Source organism: Hyla sarda, chromosome 7 (genome assembly GCF_029499605.1).
Source record: "Hyla sarda isolate aHylSar1 chromosome 7, aHylSar1.hap1, whole genome shotgun sequence".
In the NCBI taxonomy this organism is placed as follows: Eukaryota; Metazoa; Chordata; class Amphibia; order Anura; family Hylidae; genus Hyla; species Hyla sarda.
The window spans coordinates 165,612,411-165,625,375 of NC_079195.1; the positions used below are offsets into that span (position 1 = coordinate 165,612,411).

General features: G+C 43.1%; 1 protein-coding gene across 5 annotated transcripts in view; it reads left to right on the plus strand.

The window, feature by feature from the left end:
• LOC130282696 (uncharacterized) overlaps positions 1–12,357 on the plus strand; it is a 69,213-nt gene extending 56,856 nt beyond the window's left edge. For 4 of the 5 annotated variants that reach the window (XM_056531212.1, XM_056531213.1, XM_056531215.1 and 1 more), the window contains exons 2-3: positions 6,758–6,977; positions 10,942–12,357. In XM_056531212.1, coding sequence (XP_056387187.1) covers positions 11,087–12,292 — 1,206 coding nt within the window. In that variant the 5' untranslated portion in view covers positions 6,758–6,977; positions 10,942–11,086 and the 3' untranslated portion in view covers positions 12,293–12,357. The remainder of the gene's footprint in view (positions 1–6,757; positions 6,978–10,941) is intronic. The other variant, XM_056531216.1, reaches the window with a different exon arrangement.
• The last annotated feature ends 608 nt before the right edge of the window (positions 12,358–12,965 follow it).

Here is a 12,965-nt window from a genome sequence, read left to right on the forward strand (position 1 = left end):
TGTGGAATTTTTAATAATTACAACACACCACCCTGTAGTATAAATGGACCTTCCCCCTATCCCTCACTGAGTTATTTATAAAGTAATAAAAAAAATAAAAAAAACACACATTACTAGGGAGGGAAGCTTGTGCTGCTGACAGACTAAGGGAAAACAGATTAACTACTTAAATCTTATCTTCCCTAACGGCTGCAGCAGCACAATAATGGGATTTAGTTAGTAGTATCCCTCGGTGGGTGTGTATTCTTTACAGAGTCTAAGACTGATTTGGCAAAACGTGTTTTTTCAGCAAATAAAGAATCAAACTTATAATGTCTGTAGAAAGTGCTTGGTGTGGACCAAGATGCACTGGCACAGATCTGTTCCAAAGGTACACCATTTCTTTCCGCTCAGGAAGCATCCATCGCTCTTGTTGAATGTGCTCTAACAAATTCAGGTGGTTTTTAGATGTTGAGTTGTATGAGCTTCCTTTATACAATCAGAAATCCATGTGGAAATAGTTGCCTTAGATGCAGATTGCCCTTTTTTATTACCCTGAAAAGAAATAAACAAGTTCTTGTCCTGGCGGAATTTCTTTGTTCTGTCAACGTAAATCCTTAAACATCTTACTACATCTAGGGTAGAATAGTCAGACTGCCCTTCTTCCTCCATCGAGGGAGAATATCGGGGCAGAGTAATAACCTGATTCATATTAGAGAAAGAAGGAACTTTCGGAATAAAGGAAGGGAGAAATGATAATAAAACCTTATCTGAGTGAAAAGATAAATAGGGTTCCTCTGCCGCTAAGGTCTGTAGTTCTCCAAACCTCTTTGCTGAGGTAATAGCCCAAAAAATAGTTTTAACCCCCTTAAAGACCAAGGACGTATATTTACGTCCTTGGCCGGCTCCCGCGATATAACAGTCATATCAGGTCGGTCCCGGCATGTATCTGAAGCCGGGGCTAATAGCACGCGGCAGTGATCGCGGTGCGTTGCGCTATTAACCCTTTAGACACGGCGTTCAAAGTTGAAAGCCGCGTCCAAAACAAAAGTGAAAGCTGCCCGGCTGCTCAGTGGGGCTGATCGGGACCACCGCAGTGAAAATGCGGTGTCCCGATCAGCTGGGACACGAGCGGATGTCCTCTTACCTTCCTCCGGCGTGTCTCTTCGGCGATTGATTGCGCCAAGCCTGAGATGCAGGCTTCAGCAATCAACCACCGATAACACTGATCAATGCAAAGCTATGGCTTTGCAGTGAACAGGGTATAAGATCAGTGTGTGCAATGTTATAGGTCCCTATGGGAGCTATAACACTGCAAAAAAAAGTGTAAAAAAAAAAAGTTCATAAATGTCATTTAACCCTTTCCCTAATAAAAGTTTGAATCACCCCCCCTTTTCCCATTAAAAAAATAAATAAACATATGTGGTATCACCGCGTGCGGAAATGTCTGAATTATAAAAATATATCGTTAATTAAACCGCACGGTCAATGACATTCGCGCAAAAAAAGTCCATTTTTGGTCACTTTTTGGTCACTTTTTATATCATGAAAAAATGAATAAAAAGTGATCAAAAAGTCAGATCAATACAAAAATGGTACTGCTAAAAACTTCAGATCACGGCGCAAAAAATTAGCCCTCATACCGGCCCATACGCAGAAAAATTAAAAACGTTATAGGGGTCAGAAGATGACACAATTTTAAACGTATACCTTTTTCTGCATGTACCGTATATACTTGAGTATAAGCCGAGTTTTTCAGCACGATTTTCTAGCTGAAAACACCCCCCTCGGCTTATACTGTAGTGAACTCTCCGCCCTCAGTGGTCTTCAACCTGCGGACCTCCAGATGTTTCAAAACTACAACTCCCAGCAAGCCCGGACAGCCATCAGCTGTCCGGGCATCCTGGGAGTTGTAGTTTTGAAACATCTGGAGGTCCGCAGGTTGAAGACCACTTCCCGGGCCTTCGTCGTTATCCAGACCCCCTCCCCCCGCACCCTCCCCCCTTTAGTTTTGTACTCACCTCCGCTCGGCGGGACATTAGGGTGAGCTGGTCCGGGCCATCTGTGCTGCAGGGACCGTCCGGTGGGGAGGGATAGTCATTCCGGGCTGTCCATCTTCACCGGGGGTGCCTCTTCTCCGCGCTTCGGGCCCGGCCCGAACGTCCCTGTGCGTCGTTGTCAAGGCAACGCCATAATTCCGGGGCCGGGCCCGAAGCGCAGAGAAGAGGCCCCCCCCGGTGAAGATGGACAGCCCAGAACGACTATCCCTCCCCACCGGACGGTCCCTGCAGCACAGATGGCCCGGACCAGCTCCCCCTAACGTCCCGCCGAGCGGAGGTGAGTACAAAACTAAAGGGGGGAGGGGGTCTGGAAAACGACGAAGGCCCGGCCAGTGGTCTTCAACCTGCGGACCTCCAGATGTTTCAAAACTACAACTCCCAGCATGCCTGGACAGCCGATGGCTGTCCGGGCATGCTGGGAGTTGTAGTTTTGGAACATGGGGAAGTCCGCAGGTTGAAGACCACTGTTAAATCAGACATTGACAAGTGGTGATGATGAAGGGGGTGGTGTGGGATGATGACAGGGTAATGATGACAGGGTAATGATGAAGGGGGGATGATGACAGGGTAATGATGATGAAGGGGGGATGATGACAGGGTAATGATGAAGGGGGGGATGATGACAGGGTAATGATGATGAAGGGGGGATAATGACAGGGTGATGATGATGAGGGTGTTAATGATGGGGGTCTGGATGATGACAGGGGGGGGGGATGATGTATTTTCCACCCTAGGCTTATACTCGAGTCAATAACTTTTCCGAGGTTTTTGGGGTGAAATTAGGGGCCTCGGCTTATATTCGGGTCGGCTTATACTCGAGTATATACGGTAGTTAGGATTTTTTTCAGAAGTATGACAAAATCAAACCTATAAAAGTAGGGTATAATTTGAATCTTATGGACCTACAGAATAAAGATAAGATGTCATTTTTACCGAAAAATGTACGGTGTAGAAACAGAAGCCCCCAAAAGTTACAAAATGGGGTTTTTGGTTTTCAATTTTGTCTCACAATGATTTTTTTTCCATTTTGCCTTATATTTTGGGGTAAAATTACTCATGTCATTACAAATTAGAATTGGTGGCGCAAAAAATAAGCTATCATATGGATTTTTAGGTGCAAAATTGAAAGAGTTATGATTTTTTAAAGATAAGGAGGAAAAAACGAAAGTGCAAAAATTGAAACAACCCTGGTCCTTAAGGGGTTAAGAAGAAATAGTTTTTAAAGAAACACTCTCTGTACTAGCACTAATTGACTGAAGCAGGCTCAAAGAGACCTGCTGACTAACTCTGTGCAGTCTAAATACACTGACTGGCAAAATATGGAAGGCCACGCTCCCAACCTGCCTCTATCTTAGTATTTCCAAAGAAGAGGCCCATTAAAATAAGAAAAAAACAAAAACAAATCCCTTTCTACTGATGCTGCCTTACCTACAGCAGGCAGTAGAAAAAGGAAACGGACAGAGAGAAAGGATATAAGAAGATGCCGTCCTGACCTAATCATGCCCACCTCTGACATCAGCAGCGTCATGCACGTGCATAGATCGCGCTGCGAATAATACCGGGGAGTGTCAGCGCGCGCGTGCTCCTAAGAACGGGAGGTGCATGGTACCCGGCAGATATACAGCTCCCGATACAGGAGCCAACAGCAACAGGAGTCCCGCAGTCGAGTATGTCTGGGAGGTCACAGCACAGCCGGAAAAGCTAAGGAGGAAGGTATACCCACTGTCCTGCTCACAGGACGAAAAAAAACTCAGTGAGGGATATGGGGAAGGTCCATTTATACAACAGGGTGGTGTGTTGTAATTATAAAAAAATTCCACAGGTCCTGCCAGCTCACAGGGGGGATTGTTAACCCATTATCATGTTGCTGCAGACGTGTGGTTTTGTAGGGATATTTTCACACAATCTTTGTTTTGGTTAGAAACTTTCCACACAGAATTATGTTTTTTTATTTGGAAACCTTCATAAATATCTAGGGTTCTCATGCAAATTTGTTTCCATGCCTGTTTTTTTGGGATTTATTTCATTATGATTGGTTTTGTGGGTTTTTCTAGTGCATTATGTCGAATGCTGGCACACGATGGTGCAGCTCTGGCGCAGACATGTCGCAAACAGCATTTGCCACAAAAACCCAACAAAATCTGTTCAAAAGGTTTTAGTAAATGAGAGCCAATCTTTTTAACCGCAAATTCAAATGTTTGCGTTTTTTGTGGTATAGTAAAAAAAAAAAAAAAAAGCCATTTTCTGTTTTTTTTTTCAAAAAGCTGTGAATATAGGTTTTGATAAAAAAAAATGTAAGTAAAAAATGTTTGGTAAAAGGAAAGGGGGTAAAAGGATTGGGTTGAGGAAAAAACATGTTCTCCGGCCTAGTCCCAGTAGAAGCAGCCATGTGCCTGGTAGTAGTAACAGCATCAGCAAGACAGAGTTGTCTCTCTCTTCTGGTGTAGGAGAAAAAAGCACTTCATAGTGTAAAATCACCAGGATATACAGAAGATCAACAATGTTTCTTCTTACCAGGGTGGTTTTGTATCAACATACACATCAATGGGAATCGTGTAAGATTGAGCCAGATGGGATCTATGACCACCCATGCCCCCGCTTTTTTTTGGTGACTTTAATGGCCATTCTCATGACAGGGAGCAACAGGCAACAGTGGGTCCCGGTGGCTCCCATTTACTATCATGGGGGCAGCCTGAAGAAAAAGATGGAACAAGCAGTAGTTTTTCTCCTGCTATTTCCCCGGGCTCCCCGGACAGCCATCACACTGCCATGTCATAACGGCAGTGTGAAAGAAGCCTAACAGATATCGGGGAAAAAGCACTTTAAGGGTAGAGTATTCTACCAGCACTACCGCAAACGACCACAATGGATAGGTGAGAACAACTTTAATCAGACATCACGCAACGCATTTCACTGAGCATGGGCAGCTTCATCTGTTTTAGGAATCCAGATTTAATGATTCAGGCTCAGTGTGGTCTGCCAGGATAGAGAATTTGCCATAGTTGAAGAAGCACAAACAACATATTGTTATCCAGCAACCCGGTTTCTACCACCATTCAGGAAGAATCCCCCTTGCTAATTTGGGTTATGTTTATTTATTCCTAACATAGGGAGAGTTTACAAAGTCACTCCCACATACACCGTACAAAGCCTCACTCATACATACAGTCAGCATTAGGTTACAAGACTACAATTCAGCCTACAGAAGATATGACACACCGCCATGTGCCATCAATAACCACCACATCTGCATCTATGGTGCCCAGTTGATGACACATGAATCTATGTCATATGGCACAATATGAAGGCAATATTTCCATGACACATCAGGTATAACAGGTGAGGTAGGGAAGTACAATTTCTAGTTAAGAATTAACCCTTGCATAGTGCAAAGGCCAGGTATATAAAAACTACTAATAAAGTCAAGAATTTAAAATGACAATCCATACATATCCATACTGAAATATAACATATTGTACAGTACAAAAATACACATAATAAATTCAGAATATATAAATTAGTTATTTTAAAAAAAAAAACATATATGTAAAAACTATTATTAAAATAAATGACCTGTATACATGTGTGCGTGACAGCAGAACAATACATACCGTATTTATCGCGGTATACCACGCACCGGCCTATAACATGCACCCTCATTTTACCAAGGATATTTGGGTACCCAAATATCCTTAGTAAAATGAGGGTGCGTGTGTGTGCATGTGTATACCCCGATACACTGTTTCTGACCCCGCAGAAGCCCCCAGGAAAGGCAGGGGGAGAGAGGCCGTCGCTGCCCGCTTCTATCCCCCCTGCCTTTCCTGGGGTCTAGAGCCCTGCTGCCGCAGCTTCTCTCCCCCTGCTGTCGGCGCCACTGCCCCTTCTCTCCCCCTGGCCATCGGCGCCGGCAATGGGGCAGCGGCGCTGACAGACAGGGGGAGAGAAGGGGCAGCGGTACCCATTGCCGACGCCGCTGCCCCGTTTCCTCCCCCATCCCCGGTTGTATAATTACCTGTTGCTAGGGTCGGTCCGCGCTGCTTCAGGCCTCCGGTGTGCGTCCCCTGCGTCGTTGCTATACGCTGCACGGCGCGGCGCAATGACGTGACGTCGCTCATCATTGTGTCTCGCAGCGCATAGCAACGATGCAGGGGACGCTCACCGGAGGCCTGAAGCCGCGCGGACCCGACCCCGGCAACAGGTAATTATACAACCAGGGATGGGGGAGGCAACGGGGCAGCGGCGCTGGCAATGGGTGCCGCTGCCCCTTCTCTACCCCTGTCTGTCAGCACCGCTGCCCCATTGCCGGTGCCGCTTCTCTCCCCCTGGCTATCGGCGCCGGCAATGGGGCAGCGGCACCGATAGCCAGGGGGAGAAAAGGGGCAGCGGCGCCGATAGCAGGGGGAGAGAAGCGGCGGCAGCAGGGCTCTAGACCCCAGGACAGGCAGGGGCAGAGAAGCCGGCAGCGACGGCAGGTCTCCGCCCCTGCAAAAGCCGCTGCAGTTCATTGATTTATAGCGCTCGCTTTAAATCATTGAACTGCAGCAGCTTATCGGCATATAACACGCAGATAGACTTTAGGCTAAAAATTTTAGCCTAAAAAATGCGTGTTATACGCCACTAAATACGGTACATACAAAATAATAATAATATACACATATGTATGTTTAAAATATACAATATAAATGGAACTAACGGACATTTTTTATATTTTCATTCAGCTCCTGACGGAACAAGGTGCAGAGTTTAAACATCCAAAAAGATTCACCGTTAACCAACCTCTGATATCTATTTGGATAGCCACTGGGGATTGTATTAAGTATTATACATAACAAGGATTTAGTGTTGTTAATATGGACACTAATGTTCGAATGGTGCTTGTTAATGCAGGACCGCACTGTCTGAACGGTGCGGCCCACATATTGGAAACAGCAACTGCATGTAAGTAAATAAATAGCATGTTGTGTTTCACAAATAACACAGTTTTTAATCTGGAAATTGAAAGAATTTAACTAATAATTATTACTACAAAAAATAATCATGGAAAGATTGAACTAATGAAGAAGCTCTTTAACTTTGTGATGAAGAATTTCTTACCCATCCATTACTATCATATAATCATTTGTGTACCTTAATATCATATAATATCATCATTTAATCATGTGTACCGTAAAATATCCATCTAACAATGATTGAACAGCTACGATGTAAATACTCTAAGGATGCCGAAAAGCTAAAGGAATGTAAGGACTATTGATGTGAAATCACTCCACTGGCATGAAACCAAGTCTACTGGCATGTGCGACATAGTGCTATTCTGGTCTGAAATAATATGGTCTGCTGTCTTGCGCAATATAGCGCTACCCTGGCTTGAAATAAAACAACTAAAAGTTCAATGTCATGCACATTCCCCGCTTGGAGAAAATGAAGTTCGCTGTCATGTGCAAACTATAATGTAAGAACACGTCATTGGAGGAGGACAGCGTCCCAGCGCAATGACGGGAGAACATACAGAGAGGATTGGTTAACACTCCTCTCGTACATCGGAAGTGACATCAGGAAGGGAGCTGATAAAAGCGTTGGCTTAGCATTTCTGCCGCTAGATGCCTTATAGAACTTGACAAAGCCGTGGACACAGTGAAACATCGGGGAGGCGATTTTAGGTTTTATACAGTAATGTCCAGAGAGAGTTCAATTGCCCTACAACCTCACTTCATAATCAAAGTGTGTAGGCGGTTTAGTCAGTATTAGAGTTAGATAGAGACACTATGGGGGAGATTTATCAAAACCTGTGTAGAGGAAGAGTGGCGCAGTTACCCATAGCAACCAATCAGATTGCTTCTTTTATTTTTGAAGAGGCCTGTGAAAAATTAAAGAAGTAATATGATTGGTTGCTATGGGCAGATGCACCACTCTTTTTCTACAAAGGTTTTGATAAATCTCCCCCTATATGAGAGTGATAGGGTGCAACTAGAAGAGGATCGTAGCTCCACCTAGTGGTGTGAGAGACCACTAAACGCAGGATACAAACCTGGGCATCTTCTGAATATATTAACTGTGTGTGTTTGCTAGGGAAACATATCCCCTTTTAAAAAGTACGAAAAAAAAAAGTTGAGTGCTTTCCCCGCAGGGGGAAACCCCCAAGGGGTTGGTAATACACAGCTGCTGCCAAGGCTTGAAAAGTCATGGGATGTATCAGGAAAGGTACAGAGGTTTGTGACAGGGACATAGTTTTGCTTCTGTATAAATTATTTGTCAGACCACATATGGAGTATTGTGTCCAATTTTGGGCACCTGTATATAAGAAGGATATGGCTGAACTGGAGAGAGTACAGAGGAGGGAACCAAAGTATATGAGGATTATAATACCAAGACAGGTTTTAATGTTTGGGGTAATTTAGCTTGGAGAAAAGACCTGATCACAATGTATGAATGGACAGTACAGAGAGCTTTCTATTGATCTTTTCATACCTAAGCTGGTAACCACGACAAGAGGGTATCCTCTATGTGTAGTGCAAAGAAGGTATCACCATTATAACAGACAGAGATTCTTTACTGTAAGAGCAATGAGACTATGGAACGCTCTGCCACATGAGGTTGGGATTCTGACTCCATAAATAGTTCAAGGGGGGCTTGATATTTTTCTGAAAAAATATAATATTACAGTTTAGATACTAGATATATGGAGATAGAACTTGAACTCAGGGATTTATTCTGATTGCCATATTGTAGTCGGGAGAGAATATTTTTTTCTTTGTCATGGGGCAATTGGCATTAGCCCCATGTTTTTTTTTTTTTTGCCTTCCTCTGGATCAACACATTAGGGTTTTAATTTGAACTCAATTAAGTCTTTTTTTCAACCTTACAAACTATGTTCACATACTAGGTCACAAAAATCTTTAGTAATCAGTAAGTGGGTAGTGGATCCCCCACTATACAGAATTTGATGATCACTACAAGCAGAAGCTATTGGGGCCAATTGCCATTGGAATAGCAAAGTGCCCACATATAGGTCTGTGAAGAACTGAATGTGTTGAAACGGCTCTGGCAATTTGTTTTAATACCTGGTGATGTTTATAATGCATTTATTGATCCTAAAAAAAAGGGATGTGAGCCAAGACATTACATGGCACGTTGTGAGGTGTTAGGTTTCAAAGTCCTGTGAGCCCTTTCAATTTCAATATCTTGCTATGTGCAAGACAGTAGAATAGTCCTAATAAAGGCTTGTAAGTTGCAAGTCAGTTCCCATGATTTGACTGATTCATGGATTCCCTGGAATCTTTTATTCCATCTATTACAGGGGTCTTAAACTGCGGCCTGCGGAACGAAATTTTGTGGCCCGCACCAGGGATCTGGAATTTGTATCGCATGATGCCCGGGACATGCAGTTCTGGGTGCCAGGCAGGTGATTTCCTCAGGCAAGCAGGGCTAAATGCCGAAAGACTTCCCACACTTCGGCAAACACTGCTACATGGGACCTGGTGCATATATGACGGGGAAACCAGTCTTGCCCCGTCACTAAACTGCCACTTACATCTGCCTGCAGGGACTTCCTGGCGGAGGTGCGCGCGGTGAGTGACGTCATCGCAAGCGCCGCACAGGGACGTCGACGCAGCACTTGCGATGATGTCACTTATAGCGCGCACCTCCATCAGGAAGTCCCCGCAGGCAGATGTAAGTAGCGCTGTCCAGGTGGAGAATCTGTGCTATGGCTACCTAATGCTGGGAATCTGTGCTGTTCTACCTAATGTGGGGAATCTGTGATGCGCTACCTAATGTGGGTAAACTGTGCTGCACTACCTAATGTGGGGGAACTGTGCTAAGGCTACCAAATGTGGGGAATCTGTGCTAAGGCTACCTAACGTGGGGAATTTGTGCTACGGCTACCTAATGTGGGGAAACTGTGCTACAGCTACCTAATGTGGGGAAACTATGCTACCTAATGTGGGGAAACTGCTACCTTCCTTATGTGGGGAACCGGCTGCCTACCCAATGCTTCCCCCCCAGCAGTAGCCCCCCCATCATCCGTAAGCTCATGCTATTACCACAGGGGGGATGGGGGGTGTTGCTGGTGGATGATGGGGGTGCTAATGCTGGTGGATGATGAGGGGCACTTGATGGGGGCATTATATGTGAGGGGGGCATGATGGTGGCATTATATGTGAGGGGCGCATGCGGCCCAGCCTCACCCAGCCGCTACCTCCAGTAGCCCCCAGATATTTGAGTTTGAGACCCCTGATCTATTAAAATCTTCAGTGTCTGCTGCTTTGGCACAAAGTTGGTTAAGATCTTCTTCCAGCTCATGGTAAGCATCTATGAGGTTATTGTGGGAGATAGCGAACTTCCCCATTTTAGTCTTAACACGATTTACCTATCAGTTTAACTAAGAACCTGCCAAGTTAAGAAGAGCAATCAAACTTACCATGTACACTTACAACTTGTGCAGCACTAACAGTATTTCATAGACATTTTAGTCACAGAATTAGCAGTCACAGGCAGGTTGTCTAGTGAGTTTTCCTCAGAGGGGTTGTAGGGAGCATAAGCGTTATCACCCACCTTTTTACTGAAGGTTGTCTGAGATTGCATCCTTTGGGATGCTTCACCGAGCTGGTTGCTAGTGAGGCCGGGGCTAAGGCAGTATGATAAGTTTCACAAAAATACCACAGAAATATTAAACATAACGGAAGTGTCCCTTTAAAGATCACTTTCCTAATAACTAAAAAGCAATGTTTGCTGATAACCTACAAAAATACTCATGGTTTCTTCTGAAGCATCTGTGATCAGTTTTGCACAATGAACAAACCTAGCCTCATTAAGACTTTTTGACATGTTACTTACATTTGTAATGATGTACTTAATGTCTAGATAAAATAACAAGTTTTGTGATATTGTTATTTTTCCACAGGTCTTTGTCCTGCAGGATAAACATTTTTGGTTCATTCAAACTTTCAAGTATGCACTGAAGCCAGGCTATGGAAGATAACCAGTGGCGGAGCAGTTATGCAAGCATCTTTCCGAACTACTTTTTAAACTATACTTGATACAGAATCATGAGCAGTCATTTGGTCAATTCTGTCCCTACACTTAAAAACGGTAACAAGTACCATGTCTTTATCAGCTATAGTAGTGGAGACTCCGTTTGGGTGTCTGGTCTTATCAGTAAACTGGAGAATACTTTTCCTAGTCTCAAAATCTGTTTCCATGAAAGGGACTTTGTCCCAGGAAAAACAATAATAGATAATATGGTCGAGTGTATCCAGCGCAGTCAAAAGACTGTGATGGTTTTAAGTCCTGATTTTGTACGCAGTCGCTGGTGTCAGTTTGAGGCCAAGTTGTTTATATTTCAGGATTGCATGTTACACAAAGCAATTGTCCCTATAATGCTGAGGCCTTGCCCAGTACCTCTTCAACTCAGTCATTTAACTTATCTTGAAGCTGATGACAAACAGTTCTTTGATAAACTGTGCCATGTCCTCTTGTGCAATAATGAAGACATTGAACATTCCAACAAATTAGTCCATTACCAGCCATCATTGTTGTACAATGGAAAGCACATTCTTACTCTGCCTGCTGTCAATGAGGAGTGTGAATTTTGGCAAAATGGAATATTTTCCTATACTTCTGTCCCAGATCAACTCAAAGTGGTATTGGATGACTCTGAAGTTTATAAGCAAGCCATTGAGCACATCAATGATATTCCTGTTACTCGATCTTGTTTACGATTTACAACCTGCAAAGTGTTGCTGTGTATTTTCCTTGTTATTTGTATTGGGTTGTCATCAATTTTTTCTGCTGTTACGGGTGCTGTTACTAAAGATGTTCCGATATGTCTGCCCATAGCAATGGTAGGAATTTTGCTGCTGACAGTATTCATTAATATTTTATGCTGGAATTCAAGGAAGAACAAACTAATTATGCAAACAATGGTTCTAAAAACATGTGAAACAAACCTCATATTTAGCGAATATTGTGTTTTGGCTGGTTGCTCTTCTAGAACTCAACTGGTTTTTGTGTATGTATCTTTGTGCCATTGCAAGGAGACTATTCAGAATGCATTTGGTCATGACAGTCAGATAGCTACAGAAATGTGGAAGAAGTCCATTATCTATTATTCATCTGATTATGCTTGTTGTTTAGCAAAAAAACACTTCCCCTTCGCATCTGCTCCTCCACCTGGACACATTGAAGATGGGATCTGCTTCTGTCAATACATATCTATATTACTAGATAAGGGATGCAGTGTAAAATATGTTTAATCATTATCATCACTTTTTATTTAAAAAAAACTTTGTTCAATTACCATTCAATAAAAAAAAAAAAATAATAATATACCTACTAGTGAATCATTAAACAACACAAAGACATTACATATTCATACGACATGGAATACGAGTGCAAAGCATCCCATGATTTACATGGAGCTTTATTTTAAAAACAACCCAAGGTCCAATGAAGATAGGTTCAGCTCTAGCAGTAACTGAGGCTGATGGGGCCGAATCAACAGAAACAAATTAGGGGAGGAGTGAAATTATAGAATGATTCCTACCTGCAGCCAATCAAAGTATGGTCTACGTACATAGAGATTTGGGCCATATTTACACAATTTTTATGGCTGATATTTTCAGCAGTACAAAAAATCATCCAGCTTTCAGTTTTACAGCTGAAATAATTATGGCTATAAAATTAATGTGTGTGCCCGCATAGAACTTAATAGCAGTAAAAATGTTGCTTCATTGTCCAAGAAACAGGCAAAAAAAAATTTTGGGAACGTGTCCTTATAAAGCTTATTTGGATTTCAAAGAAAACTATATCAATCACAAACATAGTGAGCTCACCCTGTGGCAGCTGCAAGCAATTCAATTGTATGGCTCTATGGCTATGAGAGAAACGGGATTACATAAAGCAGACTTCAAATCCTTATAAAGATAT